The sequence below is a fragment of the Prinia subflava genome, chromosome 8, assembly GCF_021018805.1.
Source record: "Prinia subflava isolate CZ2003 ecotype Zambia chromosome 8, Cam_Psub_1.2, whole genome shotgun sequence".
NCBI lineage: Eukaryota > Metazoa > Chordata > Aves > Passeriformes > Cisticolidae > Prinia > Prinia subflava.
The window spans coordinates 14,514,007-14,535,491 of record NC_086254.1 but is presented as its reverse complement, the minus strand read 5'-3'; the positions used below and the strand labels follow the sequence as shown (position 1 = coordinate 14,535,491).

Here is a 21,485-nt window from a genome sequence, read left to right as displayed (position 1 = left end):
CCTGGAGACGTCCCAATCCCCGTATGTCCCAATGTGTGGACACCCCATAAACCTATAGACCCCCCCCACAGACCCATAGGGACCCCATGGACACCCCACAATCCTATAGGCACCCCAGAGCTGTTTAAGAACCCCATAAGCACCCCAAAAAACTAAGGGTGCCCCAGGTACCTCCCAACCCTATGGAAATCCCACAGCCCTATAGGGACCCCATCAACACCCCACGATCCTATAAGCACCCCATAGCTGTTTAAGAACCCCATAAGCACCCCAAAAAACTAAGGGTGCCCTAGGTACCTCCTGATCCTATGGAAATCCCACAGGGACCCCATGGACACCCCACAATCCTACAGGCACCCCATAGATTTGTGGGAGCCCCATGAGCACCCCACAGCCCTATGGAAACCCTATGGAAACATCCCATAATACTATACTATCATCACACCATAAATCCATTGACACCCCACAGTCCTATAAGGATACCCCAAATCCATAAGGAAATCCTATGGAAACCCCACACAACACTTTTTTTTTTTTTTTTTTAATATTTCTTCACTTTACAGGGTTACAATTGTCTTAAATATTCTGACGTTTAAATACAATCTGTATAATAATGTTATTATAAAATGTAAACTTTCAGTGTTTTTTAAGTTTATTTTCTCTTTTTTTTTTAATTTTTAAAATTTTTTTTTTAATAATAATCAAAAAGTCTCAATACCTGAATGTTTTGCAAAACTGAAATCTTTCACCGGGGCCCCGGGTGCGCCCGAGGCCGCCGCGCTCAGAGGTAGAATGTGGTTTATTTTTTTATTCCTTTTTTTTCTTTTTTTTTGTCTTTTGTGGTTTTTTTCTTTTCTCATTTTCCTTTTTTACCTGAGTTAAGATATGCAATGCTGGGGGGAGGGGGTGGCTGCAGCTGGGGCCACTCCTTTAGTTTAATTTTCTTTCCAATCCCCCCCCAAAAAAAACTGATTTAGGCTCTTTTTTATTATTTTTAAATCGATATGCAAAAAAGAAAAATAAAGTGGAAAGTCACCCGCTCTCAAAAACAAAAAAAAAGGGGGGCAGGGAAAGGAGGGGAAGGAAAATAATAAAAAAAAAACCCCAAAACAACCCAAAATAGTGACTGTACAATGCAAAAAATCACTAAGAAAATCTAAGCCCGCCCTGGGCATGAAAATTCCCCCTTGGAATTTCTCCTTATGGGGAGCTGGGCTGGACCCCAACAGCAGCAGGAGCTGGACGGACCCTCCCAGGCCCCCCCAAAAAAGGGTCCATGAAGCCACCAAAGACCCCCCCACGGAGCCACCAAGGGGATTCCAGCACGGAAAAAAAAATAAAACCCATCTGAAAACAACAACAAAATAAAAAAAAAACCAGCTGGAAAAACCCCAAATCCCCTGAGATCGCCACTTCCCCGAGTGAAATTAAAAATAAAAATGGGGGGAGGAGGGAGGTGCCACCAGCCTGGACCACCCCACGGGGACACCTGGGGAAGGGGGAAAAACCCTGTGCTCCAGGTGGGAACCTGAGAACGGAGATACCGAGGGGGGCGAGGGGGTTTCGGTATCGGCTTGGATTGTGTCTCACGCAGATGTGGGTGAAGATTTTTTTTTGGGGGGCCGGGTGGGTGGAAATAGTAAAAAAAAACCCCAGAGATTGTGAGGTTTAAAATAAATGCTCAGGTCCTTCGGGTTGTCCGTGAGCTCCGGAGCGTCCTGCAGCTCCGAGCATCCCCATCCTCTGGATCCTGCTTGTTTTTGGAGGAAATAAGCCCAAAGCGGCTTTTAACAGTAGTTTTATGCAAGGGGAGGAATAAAAATTAGGATTTGCCGGTGGGGGAAGGAGCAGAGCTGGACCCAACCACCGATAAGTAGAGGAGAAAGGAGATTCCAACTTTTTTCCAAGCTCCCATTTTCCCTGATGAAGACTAATATATATCATTTGCATGTTAAAAGTTTGATTCTTTTTTTTTGTTGTTTTTTTTAAGAGAATAAAATAGAAGCTATTTACAACAAAACAATCAAAACCAACCTCTTAAAATCCTGCAGAGAGTGGAGTTCCCGAAACAAAGGAGGGAAAAGGATGGAAATGAATAAAATATCTCCCTATTTCCAATTTTTTTCAGGATTTTCGTTTGTTTGTTTGTTTTTTCCTTTAGAATTCCGGGGGGGTTTCGCTAGAGCTCGCGTCAGCAGGCGTCCGTGCGTCTGTCTGGAGGTAACACGAGTTAAAAAATAATAATAATAATTATAATAATAATAATAAATGTACAGTGCAAAGTGTGATGTGAGTGAGGTAAACGGTCCCGGAGCGGCGCAGCCGGACAGCCGGCGGCTCCGGCAAAACCCCCCCGGGCTAAAGCTTTTCTGCCTGGAAAAGGAAAATCCAACAACACGAGAAGAAGGGCAGAGTCCATCAAGACCCTGATGGGACCCCGGAGAAGGGGTCCAGAGAAGGGCGAGACCCTTGGTGAGACCCAGGCGAGATCTCAATGAAACCCTGGTGAGATCCCGGTGAATTCCTGTGGAGACCCCCAGAGAGACCCTGGCAAGACCCCGGCGAGACCCCAGGAGACCCCGGTGACCCCCCGGTCCCCGGTGCCATGCGGGGTGAGGCTCCGGGGCGTTAAGGCGAGGCGCTGTTGGAGGTAGAGCTGGGGTGCACGGCCAGGCCGGCCGGGGCAGGGGGCACGTTCCCACCGCCGCCCCCTGCCCCGCTGCCGCCGCTGCTCCGGCTGCTGCCGCCGTTGCCTTTGCTGTAGGCAGAGGAGGAGGAGGAGGAAGAGGAGGAGGAAGGGCCGGGCGTCTGGGCGAACAGCACACCTGGGGAGAGAGCAAAGCTGAGCCGCGGGTGCTGCGGGGTGGAGGGCGGCAGCAGCGTGGCACGGGGCAGCCCCCACCCACGGCAGCACACCTGGAGGGGAGCACCTCACCTGTGTAAACGATGCCGTTGATCTCCACGGACATGCTGATGCTGTTGGTGCCGTTGCTGCTGGCGGCAGCGGCGTCCGGGCGGTTCTCTGCCGGGGAGAGCCGCGTTACGGAGCCCGCCGGGGCCGGGGGCTCGGCCGGGGCGGGCGGCCGGGGCCGGCACTGACCTGGCGAGCGCGTGCCCTGGCTGTTGATGCGGATGCTCATGGGCAGCTGGGCCGTCATGGCCAGGAGGTTCTGCTGCAGCGCCCGCTGCATCAGCCGCTGCTGCTCGTCCGTCACCAGCGCCAGCTTCTTCTCCGGGGGCTCCCCCGACTCCAGCTTCTCCCGCAGCTGCTCCAGCGCCGCGGCCTGGGCGGCTGCTGCCACCTGCACCGCGGCCGCCTGCGCCGCCACCACCGGGTGCCCGGCCAGCGAGACCGGGAGCCGGCTTGGCATGGAGATGGGGATGGGAGAGTCCTCCTCTGCCGGGGGAGCAGGTGTCAGAGGTGGGGGCACGGCGGTAGGTGAGTGCCACCACCTCAGGGTGTCCCCAGCCCTGGCACAACAGTTTGGTGCCCTGCTGTCCCGCCAAAGGTCAGAGATGGGTGATTGGAATCAGGGTACCCCGGGCTGAGAGCTGGAGCCCAAGGAGGGGAGAGGAACATCACCACCCTACCCCCTTCCCCCAGCTGTCCCCGTTATTCCCAGGGCCAGGAGAGGCCTCAGCTTGCAACCAGACCCCATGGCACCTCAACCCTGCAGCAGGCGAACCCCGGAGCAGGCAGACCCCAGAACAACCATTACCTTTCTTGATCTTCTTGCCCGGCGTGATGGCCCCGCCGTTGGTGGCAGACGCCAGCCCCAGCGCCGGCACTGGCAGCTTGGGCGAGGAGAGGAGGCCGTGGGTGCCGCCGGGCGAGTAGGCAAAGAGGGAGCCCCCGAAGCCCTGCCGCCGGCCCTCCCGCCGGTTGCTGTCGATGGCCGCCTGCAGCTCGTTGGGGTTGCTCAGCCCACGCTTCTCACACTCGTAGGGGTACAGGTACTTCATGTACCTGCGGCCGGACGGGACACAGGTGGGGACGGTGAGGGTGACGCTGTGGCTGGGCACCCTTCCCCGTGTGCCACCCCACTGTGCTGGGCCCTCTGCACAGGGCAGAGGGACCCCCAAGGACTCTCCCCTCTCCCCTCCCCCCCGAGCCCCCGCTCACTGGGTGCGCAGAGTGAAGGCCGCGCTGGTGATGGAGGTGGGCAGGCTCAGCCCTTTGGTGATCTCCCGCCACAGCTTCTTGTTGATGACCTCCACCAGACCCCCCTTCTCGGTCACCAGCGTGTACAGCATGTACAGGTCCAGCACCTGCTTGGCCATGATGGGGATCCGGTTCACGGGGGTCCCTGGGGAGCGGTGGGAGGAGAGAGCGGGTCTGGGGTGCTGCTTTCTCACCCGAAGTGGGGGCGCAGCTGCCGAGACCCCTGAGGCACAGCAGAGGGGCTGGGGGGGCTCCTGCTCCTCCCTCCCCTTCCACCATCCCCTTCTTCCCCCCGGGCCCTCCCGCTGAGATCAGCCCCGAACAAAGGAAACAGAAACTCGCAGTTTCCAGCCACAGCCCCGTCGTGGCCGAGCCGGTTCCTCGGGCTGAGCCGGCACTCGGCAACGCGAGTTATTTATAACGGGGGCAGCACGATCCGGCTGTGAGGGTCTCCTGTGAGCCAGGGGGCTTGTCCCTCCAGCATGAGGAGGGGGCTGGCAGAACCTGCTCCTTCATTGGGGACCCTCCCCTCTCAGCCCTGTGGTGAGGGGGCTCTGGGGGACCCCAAAGGACACAGGTGGGGGTGACCCCAGGGATGCAGGGGACACAGCCAGGGGATGGGACACAGCCAGGGGATGGGACACAGCCAGGGAACCCTGGGGGACCCAGCCAGCAGCCCCAGCCCCCCTGCACAGGCACACGTGCCTTCCCAGTGCTGTCTGACAAAGGGCCCGAGCCAGCCCTGTGTCAGCACTTCCAGGCTGTTTTCCACGCAGGAACCAGACCCTCGAACAGGAGCACGCTTGGCTTTCAGCCCTTCCCACCCCTGGCCCCCCAGCATGGCCTCTCCCTGGGCAGAGAGAGGGCACAGCGAGGGGCTTTGCCCCCTGCAATGACCCAGGCCGTGGGCAGAGGGGGAGCACAGCCAGGGGTGGTGTGTGGGGAGGGGCTGCAGGTCTGGGGGGGTGAGGGGGGGTCACAGGCACTGGATCCAGCCCAGCAGGTTTGACCCCGCTGTGCTGAGGGGTTAAAGATTAACCAGCAGCTCAGCCAGAGCTGTGACCTCGGGGCACTAATGAGGGGCAAGGAAATGAGCCCCCGGCCCTGGGGGGGATGTGGGGGGCACAAGGTGGGTGTGGGTGGGCACAGGGTGGGCATGCAGCTGGGGACTCACCTCGCTTCTGCATGAAGCTGAAGAGGTCGTCCAGGAACTCCTTCCTCCTGGGGTCACCATCCAGCTCGTACAGCTGCATAAGGAGAAGAGAGAGATGCTCAGAAACCCCCTTAACCCCTGTGTCCCCCACCTGAGACTCCCAGCTTCCACTGCAGCAGCTGTGTGGCTTAAAAGGCACCCTGCATGGGTCCAGGGGGTTCCTGCAGCTTGGGCAGACCTCTGCCTGTGCCCCACTGTGCCATTCCCTGCCCGCCCCGCTCGGAGCTCAGCCCCGGTGTGCCGGTGCCGGGATCACGGCCGGAGTGGCTCCCAAGCTGCCAACACCGTGCTCGGCCCCGGCTCCTCCCGGGAATGCTGATCCCGGTTATTTTTAGCATCCACTGCCTGCTCAGCACAGCAACGCTTCAGCATGGTCCCTCCACGCTCTGGGTGCCACAGAGAGCCAGGAGACAGCAGTGGGAGCCTCATGTGGCTTGACACAAGCTTGTGTGCCACAGACCTGCAGGGACGTGTCCTGCACTGGGGAAGGCAGAGCTGGGCCGGGCTCTGACACGCTGCACCTCAATCACCAGCTCAGATTGGGGCATCTCCAGCCTGGACCCCCCAGCCCGGCACATTCCTGCCTGATTTATGGCGCAGGATGGGCCGGTTGGAGCGCACGGCACGCCGCAGGCACACACCACGCCACGCTGGAGCCCAGTGCTGTTTCTGCCTGGAGGCTGGCGGATAATCCCCCTCCCATCCCGGGAAGGGTGTTGGAGCAGGGGCTGTGGGGACAGACACAAAAACAGGGGTGGCTGCCACAGCTCCGCTTTTCTCAATGACAACTCTGAACAACTGCCAGCGGGGCCAGGAGGGGCCTATAAATATCCCCCTGTGATATGCCAGGCACGCCCTGCAGGGCCACTGCTGCCGGTCACTGGGTCACCAAGGTGCCCACTCCCTCCGTGGGTACTCCTTGTGGCACCAGGACCGTGGGCAGGTGGATGGGTGGGCATTGTCCTGGCTGTGTAAGTGAGGGGATTGAGCCCCCTCCTCCTGCGGCCCCGCAGGGAGGATCCGGATCTCGCAGGGCTGGACTCGCCCGCCGGCGCCGATCAAAGGGATCAATGGGGCCGCATGATAAGCGGGGCCATAAAACCCCCCAGTTCCCCTGGGAAACTCGGCAGGCTCGATCAGCCCCTTGCACACCCCCAGGGTAAAGACAGGAGGCACCAGCACCACCCCTTCTGAGGGCAGAGACCCTCAAAGCCCCTCTCCCACCCCAGCGCCCTGGCACGGGGTCTGGTGTGGGAGTGGTGTAGGGGGACTAAGCCACGGCACAGCAGCAACGCCGTTAATTTTTGGGGCTGAGCTGCACTGGGCTACTTGTGCCAGCTGAGGGATGTTGGGCTGGTGCCAATCCAGCCTCCCCCGTTTCCTTGGGCGGCTCTGAAAGCCACACACAGAGAAAGGGCTTCCCCGGCGCCCGATCCTGCGGAGCCACCCTGGGGAAGTGCCAAACACGCTGGTTCATCCACTGCCAAGACCCTCGGGGTCATGATCCTCCCCCACCCTGGGCTCACTCCCGAGGAGAATGGACGCGTTTAAGAGGATGAAAGAAAATTAACCGTCAGCTGAGGAGAGCGTGGCCAGCCAAGACAGGGGGATTAGTGGCCGCGGCGGGCGGCTGCCCCGTGTGCCGGCCTTCCACCAGCCCCGGTGGTCCCACGCCAAGCTCAGCTGGCTGCAAACACCCCTGCCCAGCTGGGATGAAGCCATGGGGGTCCCAGGGATGGTGGGCAGAGGGATCCCCGTTCTTGCCCGGTGACCTCACAGCCCTGCCGGCACACCCGCCACGGCTGCCGGGCAAAGGATGTTGCACAAGCTGCTGCTGACGGTTACCAGCGAGACTTCGACAGGTTCGCTGCACTTGGCAGCTGCTCACTGACCACTGCAGTGCCAAGAGGAGAAACACATCCCCTTGGGACCCCTCAAACCCTGGTTTAGCTCTGTCACCGCCAGCAGAACCAACTGCCAGAGATGGGCACCTGCCCAAGGTGCTCATCCGGCAGCACCGTAGAGCGAGGACATGCCCAGCCATGGCTGGGACGTGCCATGTACACTGTGGTGTGTGACAGAGTGGCATTTGCCACGCTGCTCCTGTCCTCCCTCACCACCCCTGCTCTCCCTTGCCCCCGAGCACAGGCAGGACATGGAAGGGGACAGAGACGAGTGACTGCCAGCAGCCCCGTGCAGGATTTCCTTGCATTGACGCCATTCGCAGCCAACGGCAAAGCAGCCCCGTGAGCCCCAACGGCAGCGCAGGACAGCTGGGACTGCGGGGCTCAGAATGCAAATTGAGGAACAGAAACGTCCTGGTTTCGGAAGCATGCAAAACCCAGCGCGCAGCTGAGCTTGGCACAGGCTGGCACCGAAATCAGCAGGTGCTGAGTCTTTGTGTCTGCTTGGTGCTGATCCCTGCCCCGTGCCCATGCCCTGCCTCCTGCTCTCAATGCTGGTTTCTGCTCAGCTCAAAGCCAGTTCCTCGCAGGGAAAATCAGCGTCTCGGTGCAAAGGTACCGGCGGGCAGGAGCCACAGGCAAGGCCACCCTGTGCCGCTGAGTCAATACATTTATGTTTCGTAATTAGGGAAGTGGAAACGACTTAATCCATAACGCAGCTGCCCCAGGAATATCCTCTTACCACGGGGTCCCCACGGCAGGGTGCGGTGCCAGGGGACGCTGTGGCACCGCCACCCCAGCCTGGCTGGGGGCAGCGGGAGGTGCCCCCCACCCCTCTGAGAGTCCCCTGGGCTGGGGGATCTGACTCCATACACCCAGTGCTCCCAGTGCCGACCCACCCCAGGGTGAAGGCTTGATGCCAGCGGCACGGCTGGCTCTGGCCACCATGTCTGGCCCACCTGGCCACAGCGCAGCCCCCTCGGCCCCGGCCCCCGGCCGGCTGAGGACACGGAGCCAGATGGTCGTTGCCAGCAGATCTATAATTAAGTGGAGGAGGAATTAGGCAGGAGGTGGGCGGGTGGCCCTGACCCCGGCCCAGCGCCCCGGCAGGATGCCGGCCCGGCGTTTGGTGTGGATGACCGGATTAATGTTTCAAACCAGATTACAGGAAAATCCCAACCCTATGGCTTTCAAAGGGCGGGCGGGAGGCGGCCCCTTGGCAATGCCAGGAATGCGGGAGAGCCCTCGGCACGGGCGCGGTGTGTGCCGGGGGTCCGACCTCCCCCTCGAGCTGCGGCAAGGGGGGCAATTACAAGCAGGAGGGGAAGGGCCATTTCACAAGGCTCCGGGAATGCCGGGGGTCATGCTGGTGCCAGGCAAATCCCTCCTTCGGCAGGAGTCCCTTGTCCCTTGTCTGCCCCACGGGGCGTCGTCCGTGTCCCTGCATCCCTCGTCCGAGTTAAAAACACCTCCCCTTCCCCCCTTTCGGTTCCGGGTTTTCAGGCCTCGGGGATTAATTTTCAAGTTTCTTTTCCACGGCCAGGAAGTGGCAACCACTCTCGGTTTTCCTCCTTCTCTCCAAAACCGGTTTGGGACGTGCACACCGTGACGTGAGCCGGGACCAAGGGCCAGCACAGCAGGGATGGGGGCTAGTGGCAGCCTCCACCTTCCAGGGACTAAAACTCCCCCAAATTCCTGTATCTAAGGAAAAAATACCACGCAGGCAGCGGCGGGGAGAGCCCACCCAGTCTCGGCAGGTAGCAGGGCCAGCGGTGACACGCTGAGGGGCTACTTCTCTCCTTTTCTTTCCTTCCTTCCTGTGGCAGCCCCCGGGGATGCATCCCTTTGTCCCGGACAGCCGAGGGGCCGCGCCGGGCTGGGGAAGAGCCCTCGCACATTAACGAGTTCTTTAACGAAGAATAAACACATTTATGGCGCGTTTCCCGTCCCACTCCCAGCCCCGTACACAGCCCCCGGCCTCTGGCACGCCGGGACCCGCAGTGGGGTCGGAGAGGGCACTTATTCAAAAAAAGAAAGTAATTTGTAAAAACCAGAGCCAAGGATTGGCGAGGGCCCCGGGCCGCGGCGTTTCGGAGGCGCTGGGGATGTGATTTCCAGTAAGGCTGACTCAGGGTTTGGGGTGCCCGAGACCGGCCCCCCCCTTGGGGGGGGTGCAGGGTTTGCTGCAGCGATCCCTCCCGGTGAAGGGCAAAGGGAGCGAGCAGCAGAGCAGATTCCTATGCAGATAAAGCGCTTGGTTTTAGGTCACCCCTGCCTGTCCCCATCCCTAATCCCCTGCAAGCCCCCCAGGGCACAGCCCCCCGTGGGAAGGGGTTGCTGAGGGTAGGGGCGTTTTGTGCCCCCTGCCCAAAATCTCCCAACACCTTGTTCGTGGGGGATGTGCTGGCGGGAGCCTCGCCCACATGGCCGGGGCCGGCGGTGACTCCACTGACCGGCCCGGCGGGATTCCTGCCGCCGGAGCATGGCCGGGCTGGGGGCCGCTTCCGCGGGGGCAGCTGGGGAGGGGGCCCGGGAGCTTCCCGTCGGCACCATTGTTCCCAGCAGTTCCCAGCATTGTCCCCTCCGCGGGGGACACGGCCCCACCGCAGGTGCCTCTTTGCACTCCTCGGGCTGGGGGAGCCGGTGGGTAATGGATCCATCATCGGTGCTCCCGTGGCTCAGTGACAAACCCAGTCCCGCCAGTCCGGGGGACCCTGAGACCACCCGAGCCCCCGGTGCCCACCTCCGCCCCACCCAGGCTGGGGGAAGGAGTCATGTGGGTGACCCTGGGGGTACACGGGCGGTGTCACGGCACGGCGGGTGTCACGGCACGGCGGGTGTCCCCCGAGCGGCGCAGGGGATGCTGAATGGGCGAATTAGTCACCGTTTAACCTCCGTGACCCCCCCATTGTCCGGGCGCTGCCGGCCGCCCTCCCCACCGCGGCACGGGCCGCTGTGCCCAGCCAGCCGGCAGCTCCCGGCATCCGTGTCCCTGCCCCGGGCCGGGCTGGCGTTGGCTCCGGGGATACCGGCTCCCGGGACAACACCGGCTCTCGGGACAACACCAGCTCCCGGGACAACACCGGCTCCTGGCACACCGACTCCCGGGACAACATTGACTCCGAGGACACCACCAGCTCCCGGGACACCACTGGCTCCTGGGACAACACCGGCTCCCGGGACAACACCGGCTCCCGGGACACCACTGGCTCCCAGGACAACACTGGCTCCCGGGACAACACCGGCTCCCAGGACACCACCGGCTCCTGGACATGGCTGTGCCGCTGCTGTTGGTTCCCTTCCCGCAGAGGAGGAGGAGGAAGCGATTCCTGCTGCCGTGGCGTTTCCAATGGCAGTTCGCTGCCGGGCGGCAGCGTGCCAGGCTCTGGCTGGAATCAGAACCGGTTCCGTGTCCGAATGCAATCTGAATGTGGGTGGCACAGGCTGGTGAGGGGTCACGGAGGGGAACTGGGGTGCTGGGGCTGCTCCCTCGGCTGGGCCAAGCCGCTGGCTGGATGGGAGCCAGCCCAGCAGCTCTCCTGGCCCTTGCTGTGTGCATGCTGGTGCATGCCCTTGACACATGCTTGCTATCACACCGGACCTTGTACAAATATTAATCCAGCGGAGTCAGGCGCTGTTGGGAAAGCTCGTTCAGTGAAGGACACCAGGCTAGCTCCTGCCACCAGGCAGACCCAGGGAGGGCAGCTGAGAACGAGCTATGCAGCACTGAGCTGGGGAAATGTGAAAAATGTGAAAACTCGAAATCTTGGGGCACCCGGTGAGCCCCCAGCTTGGACTGTCCCTCCTGTGTCACTCCCAAGCCTCCCAGGGTGAAGCCCCTAAGGGCTGGAGGGCCAAGACCCTCATTCAGGACCTGACCCGGGTGCGGTGGCAGCGGCAGCAGCGGGGCCTGGAAGCCAAGACGGGGGTTTAAATTCCACCATATGTAAATGATCGTCTTAGAAGGGGATCGCGGTAAGCCCCGGCAGATGAGTCACCGGGGCTTCCACCGCCCGCTGGGATTTGGCTAATTGCAAATCTGTTCCTGAAATGCGAGGTCCTGCACCTCTGCCCTCCGTCGGCACCGAGGTGGGGGTCCCAGGGGTCCCGTGGGCAGGGCCAGGGTGCACGGAACGCCTGGGAACCCCACAGCAGAGCCGCTGGAGGAGCTGGAAGGGGTCCAGCAGCCGCAGATGGGGTTGACAGGAGCCAGCTGTGGGCTGTCAGCCCCGGGAACCATCACCACTGAGCTGCTCGAGCACCGCTGAAACCTCACGGTTTCCTCGCACTGAGAGGAGGGGGTGGTGGTGGGCACGCTGATGGCACCAGAGTGACAGACCACATCCCACTGTGGCACCCGAGCAGGTGGCAGTGTGGGACACAGCATGTCCCAGGTGCTGCAATCTCCAAGATCAGGCACTGGTGCCCAAGCTGGAGGCTCCACAGTGGATGTGGGCAGATGGGGAAATGGAGGCAGGAGGTGAAGCCCTTTGCTGAAGGGGTTTAGGGCTGGTACCTGCTCCCACTGCCACCTTTACCACGGTGAGACCCCGAGCCAGCAGCTGTGGGGGGACAGCAAAGCCCTTTCCCAAGGGACTGCTGCCACAGAAGTGACACGGCCACACCCTCCCCATGGGACACAGGCGGAGCAGGGGACTCTCCCCAGGGGTGAGCCCCGGCCTCAGCAGGGGTGGATTATCCCGAGCTCCAGCCAGAGAGGGAACCCAGGCACAGGCAGATTAAGTGACCGATGGGAAGGGTCAGGGAGCGGGTCAGAAGCTCGGCCAGGAGCTGCACCCTGAGCCCTCAGTCTGGCTGCCCCAGGGACTCAGAGCAGGGCCCCTCCTGGCCCCAAACCACCCCCCGCCCTGGCCCCTGATTGCAGCACGTCCGGCTGGGCCCTGGGACCAGCTGCCATTTCTCCTGTGGTTTTGGCCAGAAATAGGGTGATGGAGCAATGCTGCCCTTGCCCAACGCTGCGGTGGGGGCGGGGGGCTCTGCTGACAAAGGCCCTGCTCCCTGCGCCGCTCTTTTCTTTTTTTTTTTTTTTCCCTTTTAAATAAACCCTGTTAGTTCAGCTGTGCTGAGAGGGGAGGCGGCCGCCACCTCCGCAGCCCTTGAGTCAGCCCGGGGGGCTGGGGCGTGGAGGGAACAGGGCTCTGGGGGGGCCAGGGGTGGGGGGAAATGAAGCTCTGGGTGGGTCGAGGCATGGGGGAAATGGGGCTTTGGGGGGACACAAGCAGGTGATGCCCAAGCTGTGGGGAGCCAGCCCAGCTCAGGAGACAAGGGGTGTTGGGGGCACACAGCAGGGTGAAGGCACTGGCTGGGCACCTGGAGCAGTAAGGATGTGTCCCCTGACCCTCAACCTCGTTATTCATCCTGGGTCTTGTTTGGAGAAATGGCTTTCACGGGTGCCCAGATGCCGGGACCAGCACCTGTGAGCACCCAGGCGTCTGGCTGGGGGAGGCACTCGGCGGCTAAGCCGCTCTCGCCGAGAAGTCCCTGACCTCTGGCCAGGGATCTGGTGGGATTACAGCCCCGGGAATGCTCCCTGAGCACTATGAGCCAATTACTGTGCTGGATCCCCGGCTGGGAGCACCCCTCGGCAGGCCGGGCAGCGATGCAGGGTGAGAGGGGCGATGGCTGAGTGTGGGGCGAGGGGGGAGGACACAGCCCTTTTCCAGGGAGGGATCCACTGGTGACTCCCCCACTGTCCCCAAAGTCCTGTCCTGCTCAGGTCCCCTCTTGCCTGTGTTATCTGCTGCTGGCCTGGCCAGGCACCGCAATCACCTCCCTGACACAGCAGCGCCCAAACGGGGGCCCCAGGGCACTCCCCCTTATCTGGGAGCCAAACTGCCTCTGGGTGGGGGGCAGTGGCCCCTGGGCTTGTGATGACACCCGGATCCCCCTTCCCCATGCAGGGGCCCCCTCGCCCTCCCCGGGGGCGGCTCATCCACTCGGCTGGCTAATGCAATAAAGCTCTAATCAATATTTTAAAGAAAGTAAATGGACCCTCCCGCCCTCGTTAAGAGGCCACGGGGCCCCTTGCTCAGGCCCCACGCCCCCAGCTGGCTTTGGGCTTTGAAAAGGAGAATAATCCACGGGAGAAAGGGGTTCAGAGGGGATCCCCCATGCCTCAACCAGCTCTTAGGGATTCAGAGGAGGTATGAGCTCTCTGCTCCTCCAGACCCTCCTGGAAAATCCCAGCTCCAGCAGCCATGTGCACGGGGCTGGTCTGGGCGGGGTGGGGGGGTCCGGTTTCACCCACCCCCGCAGCCCTGCCGAGGTCGCAGAGTTGCTTTCGGTTTATTTTTCCCCCACCACTGCACTTTGAAACGCCGTATCTCGGGGTGCGCTGCGCCGCCTGAGATAAGGGCTGAGGTTTTTGCGCCCGTGTGCCACCAGCACGGCTCAGATGTCCCCAACACAAGAAACCTCTTGCCCCACTAAAGCACCAGCACACCCCAAAACCCCCCGGCTGCCACAGCCTCCCACTGGCACTTCTGAAATCCTTCCTGAAGCAGAAATGGAGGGTTAAACATCAGCCTGAGGCAGCCACTGCAGGACACCTCAAAGGGAGCACCCAAAATGGAGAATCCCAGAGGGGGAGTGGTGGCTGCTGCAGCCAGATGAGCACAGGGAGCTGGATTCCTCGAGCTTCTGCGATGTGGGGTACTGGCATGCAGGGTGCCCGTGCCAGAGGGAGCACCAGCAGCACAGGAAACTCCAAAAGAGGTAGAGGCTGAAAAACTCCAGCTCCAGGGGCTCCCACTCTCGATATTAACGGGGAGCAGCAATAACAACAATGAAACAGAAAGATCAGACGGGGGATCTTGGGGGGCAGCAGCAAAGCCCCCACAGTGCTGGGGTACAGAACTCAGCGCAGTTTTACCCCTAGCAGCCCCTTGCTGGCAGGAGCTTGCTGGATTTTTAGCCATTTCCCATGGGGAGCCTCATCCCACCCAGATAATTCCCCCTTTCCCCCCGACCCCAATGAGCCACGGTGCCCTCGGCAACTGCTGCCCCCGAGTTCCCCGTTGTGCTGGGGGCTCCTTTGTTCTGCTGCCCGCGCCGGCAGCGCCCGGGTCAGGCTGAGCTGACCTCTGCCTGTGCAGTAGCCGTCCCTGGGGACGGGGAGGTGCCACGCGCCAGCTCCCTAACCTCCCTCACCTCCATAACTCTTCCTCACGCCCTCCCCTTCCTCCTCCCTTGAACTGGGCCCCCTCCTCCTCCCTCCGGCCCCCCACGGCTCAGCCGAGCACCAGTTCACAGGAATCTGTCCCAGATGGGTCAATAAAACCTGGCAGTGGAGGATGGGGGCAGCCCCTGGCTGCCACGGTTTGGGTGTGGAGAGAGGCACGGGGGCTTGGATGGCAGCACTGCCTGGTGAGGACGGTGTTCTCAAGCACAGAGACCCACGGGCCAAGGGTGCCAGCAGCACCAGCACAACCAGAGCTGAATCCAAACTGGATCCAAACTCCCAGCAAGGAGAGCTGGACAGCCGAGGAAGCAGCAGGGCTGGTGGGACAGCAGGGGTGCTGCCGGTGTGGAGGAACTCCTTGGCAAAAATAAAAAAAGAACCACAAAAGAGCCCATCCCTCACAGAGAAGGCGAGCAGAACACCAGCACAGCCACGCACGGCACCACGCGCAGGGGCCCCGCTGTGGTCCGGCATCCCGGAGCTGCCGGGGTTCCCCCTAAGGCGCCTCCGCCCCGGCGAGGAGCTGGGACGGGGGTACGGCATCCCCTGCCCCGCGCTGCCCTCGCTGTTTACATTCCTGCTGCTCCTTCCCAGGCCGCGCCAGCTGGGCTGGGACGGAGCCCGGCGGCACGCGCTGGAGGCCGGCCAGGAGGAGCTCCCGGCCAGCACCGGCTGCGCCAGCAACCCCCTGGCCCCGGTCCAGCGGCCGCGATCCAAGCGCGGTCGTGCGGGCTGACGTGCCGGGGAAAGCCTCTCCGGGCCCAGCGCGTCGCCTCCGCTCCTCCGCCCACGGAAGCTTTTCAACCCCCTCCGGCTGCTTCCACGATTCACTGAGCCAGGCTCTGCCCAGTGACCCCAGGAAGCGACAGGGAGGGAGAGGGGGCACAGCTTGAGGGGCAGGGGAAGTGCCAGGAATGGGGCTGGTGTGACTGAGGCTGTGATAGGGGACCTGGCAGAGGCTACGGCCTGGACCACGGCACTGACACGCTGACAAACAGGAAGATCAGGGCTGCGGTGTTGAAAAGCCTTTTCACAGCTACGAGTTCACGGCCCCGGCCCCTCGCTCCCCGGCGGCAGGAAGCACAAGAGAGAGAAACCACAAGAAGAGAAGGTGGCTTGGGTGCAGCAGTACGAGGGATGCGCAGGGCAGGAGCATCCCTCCATCCCTGCACTGGACAGGAGCATCCCTCCATCCCTACACTGGACAGGAGCATCCCTCCATCCCTGCACTGGACAGGAGCATCCCTCCATCCCTACACTGGACAGGAGCATCCCTCCATCCCTGCACTGGACAGGAGCATCCCTCCATCCCTACACTGGACAGGAGCATCCCTCCATCCCTCCAGCTGGACAGGAGCATCCCTCCATCCCTGCACTGGACAGGAGCATCCCTCCATCCCCGCAGTCAGGCAGCACCAGGATGGCCACATGCCCTGTGCTTGCTGGTGCTCCCTCCACCAGCCCTTTTCTGAGCCTGCCCACATCCAGATGTGCCACCAGATGCCGACAGCCCCTCCTCCCATTTTGGAAGGGATGTGACAGCCTCCTGAAGGTGAAGGGGCAGAGGTGGTCGCATCCCTCCTGAAAGGCCACCACGCCCTGGCCACTCCATCTGGGTCCCATCTGCTGCTGCTTGTCCTGCCCCTTTCCCCCAGCCCCGAACTCCCCTGTATTTAAACACACATCAAAGGTGCCGGGTGGCCCCCGGGGAGCCCCGGCTGCAGCACTTTTTCTTCTGTCAGTGAGAGCGGACTGCAGCCAGCTCTGGCGCCAGGAGAGTGGGAACATGCTGGCCTTGTTGCCTGGGGAAGGTAACAAAGGGGGCAGCCAGGTGCTTTCTCCCTGGTTTCAGGCTTTCGTGGCATTTTGGCAGCGGCAGGGGGGCAGCTCTGTCCCCACCAAGCATCAATGGGGCCAAAGTTGTCCTGCCAGGCATCACCTCTGTAGTGATGGCGATGGGAGACAGAAAGGTCCCCATGGAAAACGGCTTGGGGAGAGTGGAGAAGAGGAAAACCAAGAGAGCCACCAGATTTGCAAGTTTGGGGTGATTTTTTCATAATTTTCAGCAAGAATCCTCACAGATCCCTGCAGCAAACCCAATCGTGCTGCCTGCCTGTGCCAGAACAACCCAGACACAGGATCCACTCGGAGTCACCCAACCAGGGAGGGGACGAGACTGAGCCCAGCACTAAAACCCCGGAGAAATCCCATGCATTCCTAATGACAACAGCAGCTGGATCCGAGAACGCTGCTGGAGGCGGCACTGCCGGAGGCATCTCCCCACACTCACGAGGACACGCAGGAGCAGGGAGAGGGATGGCAGGGCAGGGACACGCGTGTCTCAGCGGGCACGTACCTGCTTGAACTGCTCCTCGTAGGTCCAGTCGCCGTGGTCAGGGGCTGGCGGCGGGGGCTGAGCGTGGCCCAGGCCGGGGGGCAGCCGCTCCTGTCCCCCTGGCAGCCGTGGTGGCTCCCCCCGGTAGTGCTGGGGTGCTGGGGGCTTGCGGAGCAGCAGGGATCCCGCACCCGCCCGCACCGCCTCTGTTGAGCTGAGCCCTTCCTCTCCCATGTCTTCTTCTTCCTCATAGTCTTCTTCTTCCTCCTCCTCTTCTTCCTCCTCCTCCTCACCCAGGTCCTCTTCGAAGTCGTCTTCATCCCATTTGCCCTTTCTGGAACAGGGGGGAGAGGAGAGGTTTGGTCCCATGCTGGTTCCCAAGGCCCATCCCTCTCTCCTGCCCGTCCTCCCTGGCTGTGGGGAGCCCATGGCAGGGACAGCTCTGCAGGGCACGGCCAGGTCCTGGTATCCCAGGAACACCTCAGTCACGGAGCTCTGCCAGATGGCTCCTGGCCTGGCCCTGCCCTGAGAGGATACACACTGGAGGCAGCCAAGGGTCCTGCATAATTTAACGCCAGCCCAGGGTCCTCTGTCACAGCCCCACGTGGCTGCTGAGCAGAGATGGGATGTGCCAACCCAGCACGAGGAATCACAGCCATAGCTCCCAGCACCTCCTGCTCTGAAATATCCCAACAGCTCTAATCCACAACCTGCCCAAGCCACAGGATCCCCGCAGCCTCCCCAGCACACTGTGCCCAAACCCACCAGTGTTGTGCCACTTCCCTGCCCCTTCCGCAAGCCCACGAGAACTGCCCAAGTACACTCACAGGTCCTCCTCCTCCTCGGAGCCCATCTCCTGCTGGTACCCGCCGCCATCCTCCTCCTCCTCGCCGCGCTCCTCCTCTTCCTCCTCCTCAGAGGCCTGGCTGTCATCTGACAGCCCCGGGCTGGGCGAGTGGCTGAGGCCGGCAGCGGCCGCCCGCATGGCAGCCAGGGCGGCCATCTGTGCCCGCTGGATGTGCGCGCTCTCGGGCTCCGCTCCCTCCTCTGAGGGCGCCGGGGCTGGATCCTGCCCCCGGCCCCGGGCTGGGGTGCTGGCAGGGGGCAGCCCCGGGGGCTGCGAGGGCTGTGCCGGGGGGGACGTGGAGCGCAGCGGTGGCTGCTGCTGCTGCTGCTCCTGCTGCCGCGCTTCCAGCGCCTGCTGCAGCCGTGCACGCTGCTGCCGCTGCAGGTTCTCCATCACCGCCTGCAGCTTCATGGCTCTGCCGGCGGGCGGGGGGTCCCCGGGGGGCCGGGGGGCGATGCACCCGGGGGGCAGTGCCCGGGGGGCAGCGCCCGGCAGGCTGCCGCGCTCCAGCGGGGCTGGGGGCCAAAGCTGGGCAGTGCCAGGAGGGGCAGCCCTGGAGGGGGCTGCCGAGGGGTGAGGGCAGTGCCGTCGGGGTGTCAGGGCAGGAAATGACACCGGGTCAGGAAAGAGGGACGTGCCCCTTGATCCCTTTCAGGCTTGGCCCGATGTCTCCTTGGCTTGAGGACTACAGCGTGTTGCAGTCTTGGTGCAGTCTGTTGGGATTGGGGTGCTGCTGTTGTCAGGGGAAGTGTCCCAGGCAGGCTCCAAAACCTCCTCAGGCTCAGCAGGCAGCTGCAGCACGGTGCATCACCCCTTCCCTTGCAGACCTGGCACTTTCTGGGGGTGGCAGCCTCAGGGTGCCCTGCTCACGGCCGCTGTCCCTAATCCTCAGCTGGGTCGGTGTCCGGCAGGCGTCGGCACAAACCTGTGGGAGGAGTAGAGCAGAGGGTCAGTGGAGCTGTGGGCAAGAGCTGGCGAGCAGGAAGGAGTTAAAGACAGCACAGGAGCCTCATTAATCTCGAGCTAATGAGATAGGGCGGCCGGGCCTGCTGCTGGAGGGGGAAGGGGCCTGCCAGACCCGATAGCCCTGCCCGGCCCTGCAGGCAGCGGATACCGGCGGACCCGCGCCCACAGATAACAGGCCCTGGGGAGGGACGTCCACCGGGTCCCCCACAGGGGACAAGGCACATCCCCACCAGGGACACAAAGCGTGGGGAGCACTGGGGTCATCGTGATGGCACCGGGGCGTGAGCAGCACTGGGGTCTGCACTGCACACTGGAGGGGCCCCAAAGCACCCCAGGGCAGATCCCAGGGGATGGACAGGCAGAGCCTCGAAACCCTGGCAAACAGGCTCTGCCAACCGCCCCCAGAGCCCGCTTGCTCCCCTTCCCTGGGGGCTGGGGACCCTCTGAGGCAACGTGAGGCTGCAAGCAGCTCGTCTATGCTTTGCCCCACTGGAAAACACTGAGGGGATCAGCACATTACAGTGGAACCCCCACGCTCCAGCACCCCGGACCGGATCCCTGCTAGCATTAAGCTCCCAAGCCCCGGTGTGGCCAGCAGCCCCTGTGGCCGGCCAGTTCCCAGCTGTGACCTCGCCTGCACTGAGGGCAGGGAGGGAGCTCACCGCAGCACCGTGTACGGGCAAACCCCGTTTCAGCCGCCCGGGGGCCCGTGCAGCGCACACACGCCCGGACCCTCACAGGGACTGACCGTGGGGCCGGAGCCGGGGGCTGCGGGGCCAGGACAGCCGGCGGCGTGCAGGGGCCGGCGGCTACGCCACCATCCCGCGCATTCTGGAAAGAGGAACCTGCTGCCAGTGCGGGCCGGGGCCGCGGACGGTCGGGCGGGAGCCGCTTCCCCCACGCCTCGCCGTGGCAGCATCCGCTCCCGGCCCCGGCCGGGCTCGGCTCACGCCATGGACGGACACGTCGCCACCGCCGCGACACCTCAGCCACCGCCTCCACCGGGAGCCGGCAGAGGCGCGGCACAAGCGGGCCAGCACTGCCCGTGCCTCAGTTTCCTCTCCTCTCCTCCGATCATCGCCGTCTCGCCCCCGCGGAGGAGAGGTCGCGGCGGGGACACTCCGCGCCCCGGAGCGGCCGCGCATCAACCGCGGCCGCGCTCCTGCCCCGCACCGCACCCGAACCCCGTCCCCTGCGCCATCCACGAGCGAACCGGAGCGACACCGACCCGGGCACGTGCTCCTCACCGCCGCCGTGGCTCTGCCTGGACACGACTCCCCCAAGAGACTCGGGGCCAGCACCGGGTGCGGAGCCGCCTCCTCCAGCACCGCGGGCCGCGGCCGCGCCGGAGCCACGCTGCCACACAGGGAAGCCGGAGTGGCGAGGCCACAGCCAGGGCCCCGTGGCACCCCGGCCCGGCGGCCACGGTGACCTTGAGCCGTGCCCCTTTGTCCCTCCGGCCGCTCGGGGCCACAGGGCCCGGTGCGTCCCCGCCGTGGGGCGGTGACGGGGGTCCCGCGAGGGATTCGGGGCGGCGTCACCCGCGTCCCCGGGGCAGGTGCTCGGGAGCGACACAGCGGCTAAAAATAGGCAGCGGGGGTGTGACGGACGGGCCTTTGTGCCACCGACACCGGGGTTGGGCTGGCCGCGGCCGGACACCCCCAGACGGGCTCCCGGCACTGCCGGGAAGGGCTCCGGGGGTGTCGTGAAGGCTGAGTGAGGAAGAGGAGGAGAAGGACAGGGAGTCGGGCCCGGTGGGTGCCGTCCCCGAGGACGGACGGGGCTGGGGAGGGACCCTCAGGCGGACAGGAGTCCCGGCCCCGAAACCGAGCCCGGCCCCGCTCCCGGCGGCACGTGGCTCCGGCGGACCTCAGACGGACCGGGCACGGAGGCGGCGGGCCCGAATGGGCCGTGGTCCCGCGAACGGGGGGAAAGGGCCGCCCCCGACGTGGAGAGGCGAGCATGGGTCGGCCCGGCCTGGCCCCTCCGCCGTCCGGACCCCGGGAGACCGCGGGCCTAGGGGGGGGACAGGGCGGGGCCACAGGGCTCTGCCCGGCCCGGACAGCAGCGCCCGGGGAGAACGGAGAGTCAAGGCCGGGAACGGCCGCGGGGCAGGAACCCCAGTCTCGCGTGGGGGAGGCGGCCGGTAACCGGCCGCGGGGGGAGGGGGCGCCGCACTCCCGCCCAGTACCGGCAGCGGAGCGCCCAGCCCACCTCGGAGAAGCGTCCGGTCCTGAGCTCCGATCCCCGGCCCCAGTCCCGCCCAGCCCCCGACTCCCGGTCCCGGCCACGGCCGTGGCGGGGGTCCCGTTCTCGGTGTCGATCCTATCCACAGCACCGGCGCGGCGGCGCGTCCCCCTTACCCGGTGCAGGCCGTGCGCCGCGAAGCCGCATAGCAGCCGCGGCCGCCCGGGGTCGGGCTCGGCGGGGCCGGTGCGCGCGGGGCCCGCGGCGCTGCTCTCCCCGCGGGCGGGCGGGCGGCGGGCGGGCGGCGGGGCCCGGCCCCGCCCCTCGCCGCCCCGCCCCGCGTCGCCATTGGTCCTCCGCCCCCGTGGCGCCCCGCCCCTCCCCGCCCCGCTCTGTCATTGGCCCGCCGCTGCCGGGGCGCCCCGCCCCTCGCCGCCATTGGTCGGCATGCAAATGTTCCGCGCGGCGGGGCCGCGGGGCCGGGCGGGGGCGCGGCCGCAGCGCCGCCTGGCGGAGGGGCGGGAGAACGGCGCCGTGCAGGGCACGGGCCCCGGGAGAGCAGCGGAGAGGGGGCGGTTAACAGCGGCAACGGGGGGTTTAACGGAGGAGGTTAACGGAGGTTAACGGGGCTCTAACGGAGGTTAACTGGAGGTTCATGGGAATTAACGGG

The 21,485-nt window shown here is 63.7% G+C and overlaps 1 protein-coding gene across 3 annotated transcripts; it reads right to left on the bottom strand.

Moving 5' to 3' along the window:
- Positions 1 to 91: 91 nt before the first annotated feature.
- On the bottom strand, positions 92 to 21,121 carry ARID3A (AT-rich interaction domain 3A). Of its 3 annotated transcripts, XM_063403279.1 has the most exons (9): positions 20,843 to 20,960; positions 17,643 to 18,587; positions 16,837 to 17,149; positions 5,337 to 5,409; positions 4,124 to 4,307; positions 3,720 to 3,967; positions 3,101 to 3,397; positions 2,936 to 3,022; positions 92 to 2,825 (listed from the first exon to the last, which is right to left on the bottom strand). In XM_063403279.1, exons 2-9 carry the CDS (start codon positions 18,071 to 18,073, stop codon positions 2,629 to 2,631), a joined length of 1,830 nt encoding a protein of 609 aa, XP_063259349.1. In that variant the 5' UTR covers positions 18,074 to 18,587; positions 20,843 to 20,960; the 3' UTR covers positions 92 to 2,628. The 3 variants fall into 3 exon arrangements, with proteins under 3 accessions (XP_063259349.1, XP_063259348.1, XP_063259347.1); XM_063403278.1 differs by lacking the exon at positions 20,843 to 20,960 and adding an exon at positions 20,992 to 21,121 and having other exon boundaries at positions 2,936 to 3,397; XM_063403277.1 differs by having other exon boundaries at positions 2,936 to 3,397; positions 20,843 to 20,966.
- Positions 21,122 to 21,485: the final 364 nt, after the last annotated feature.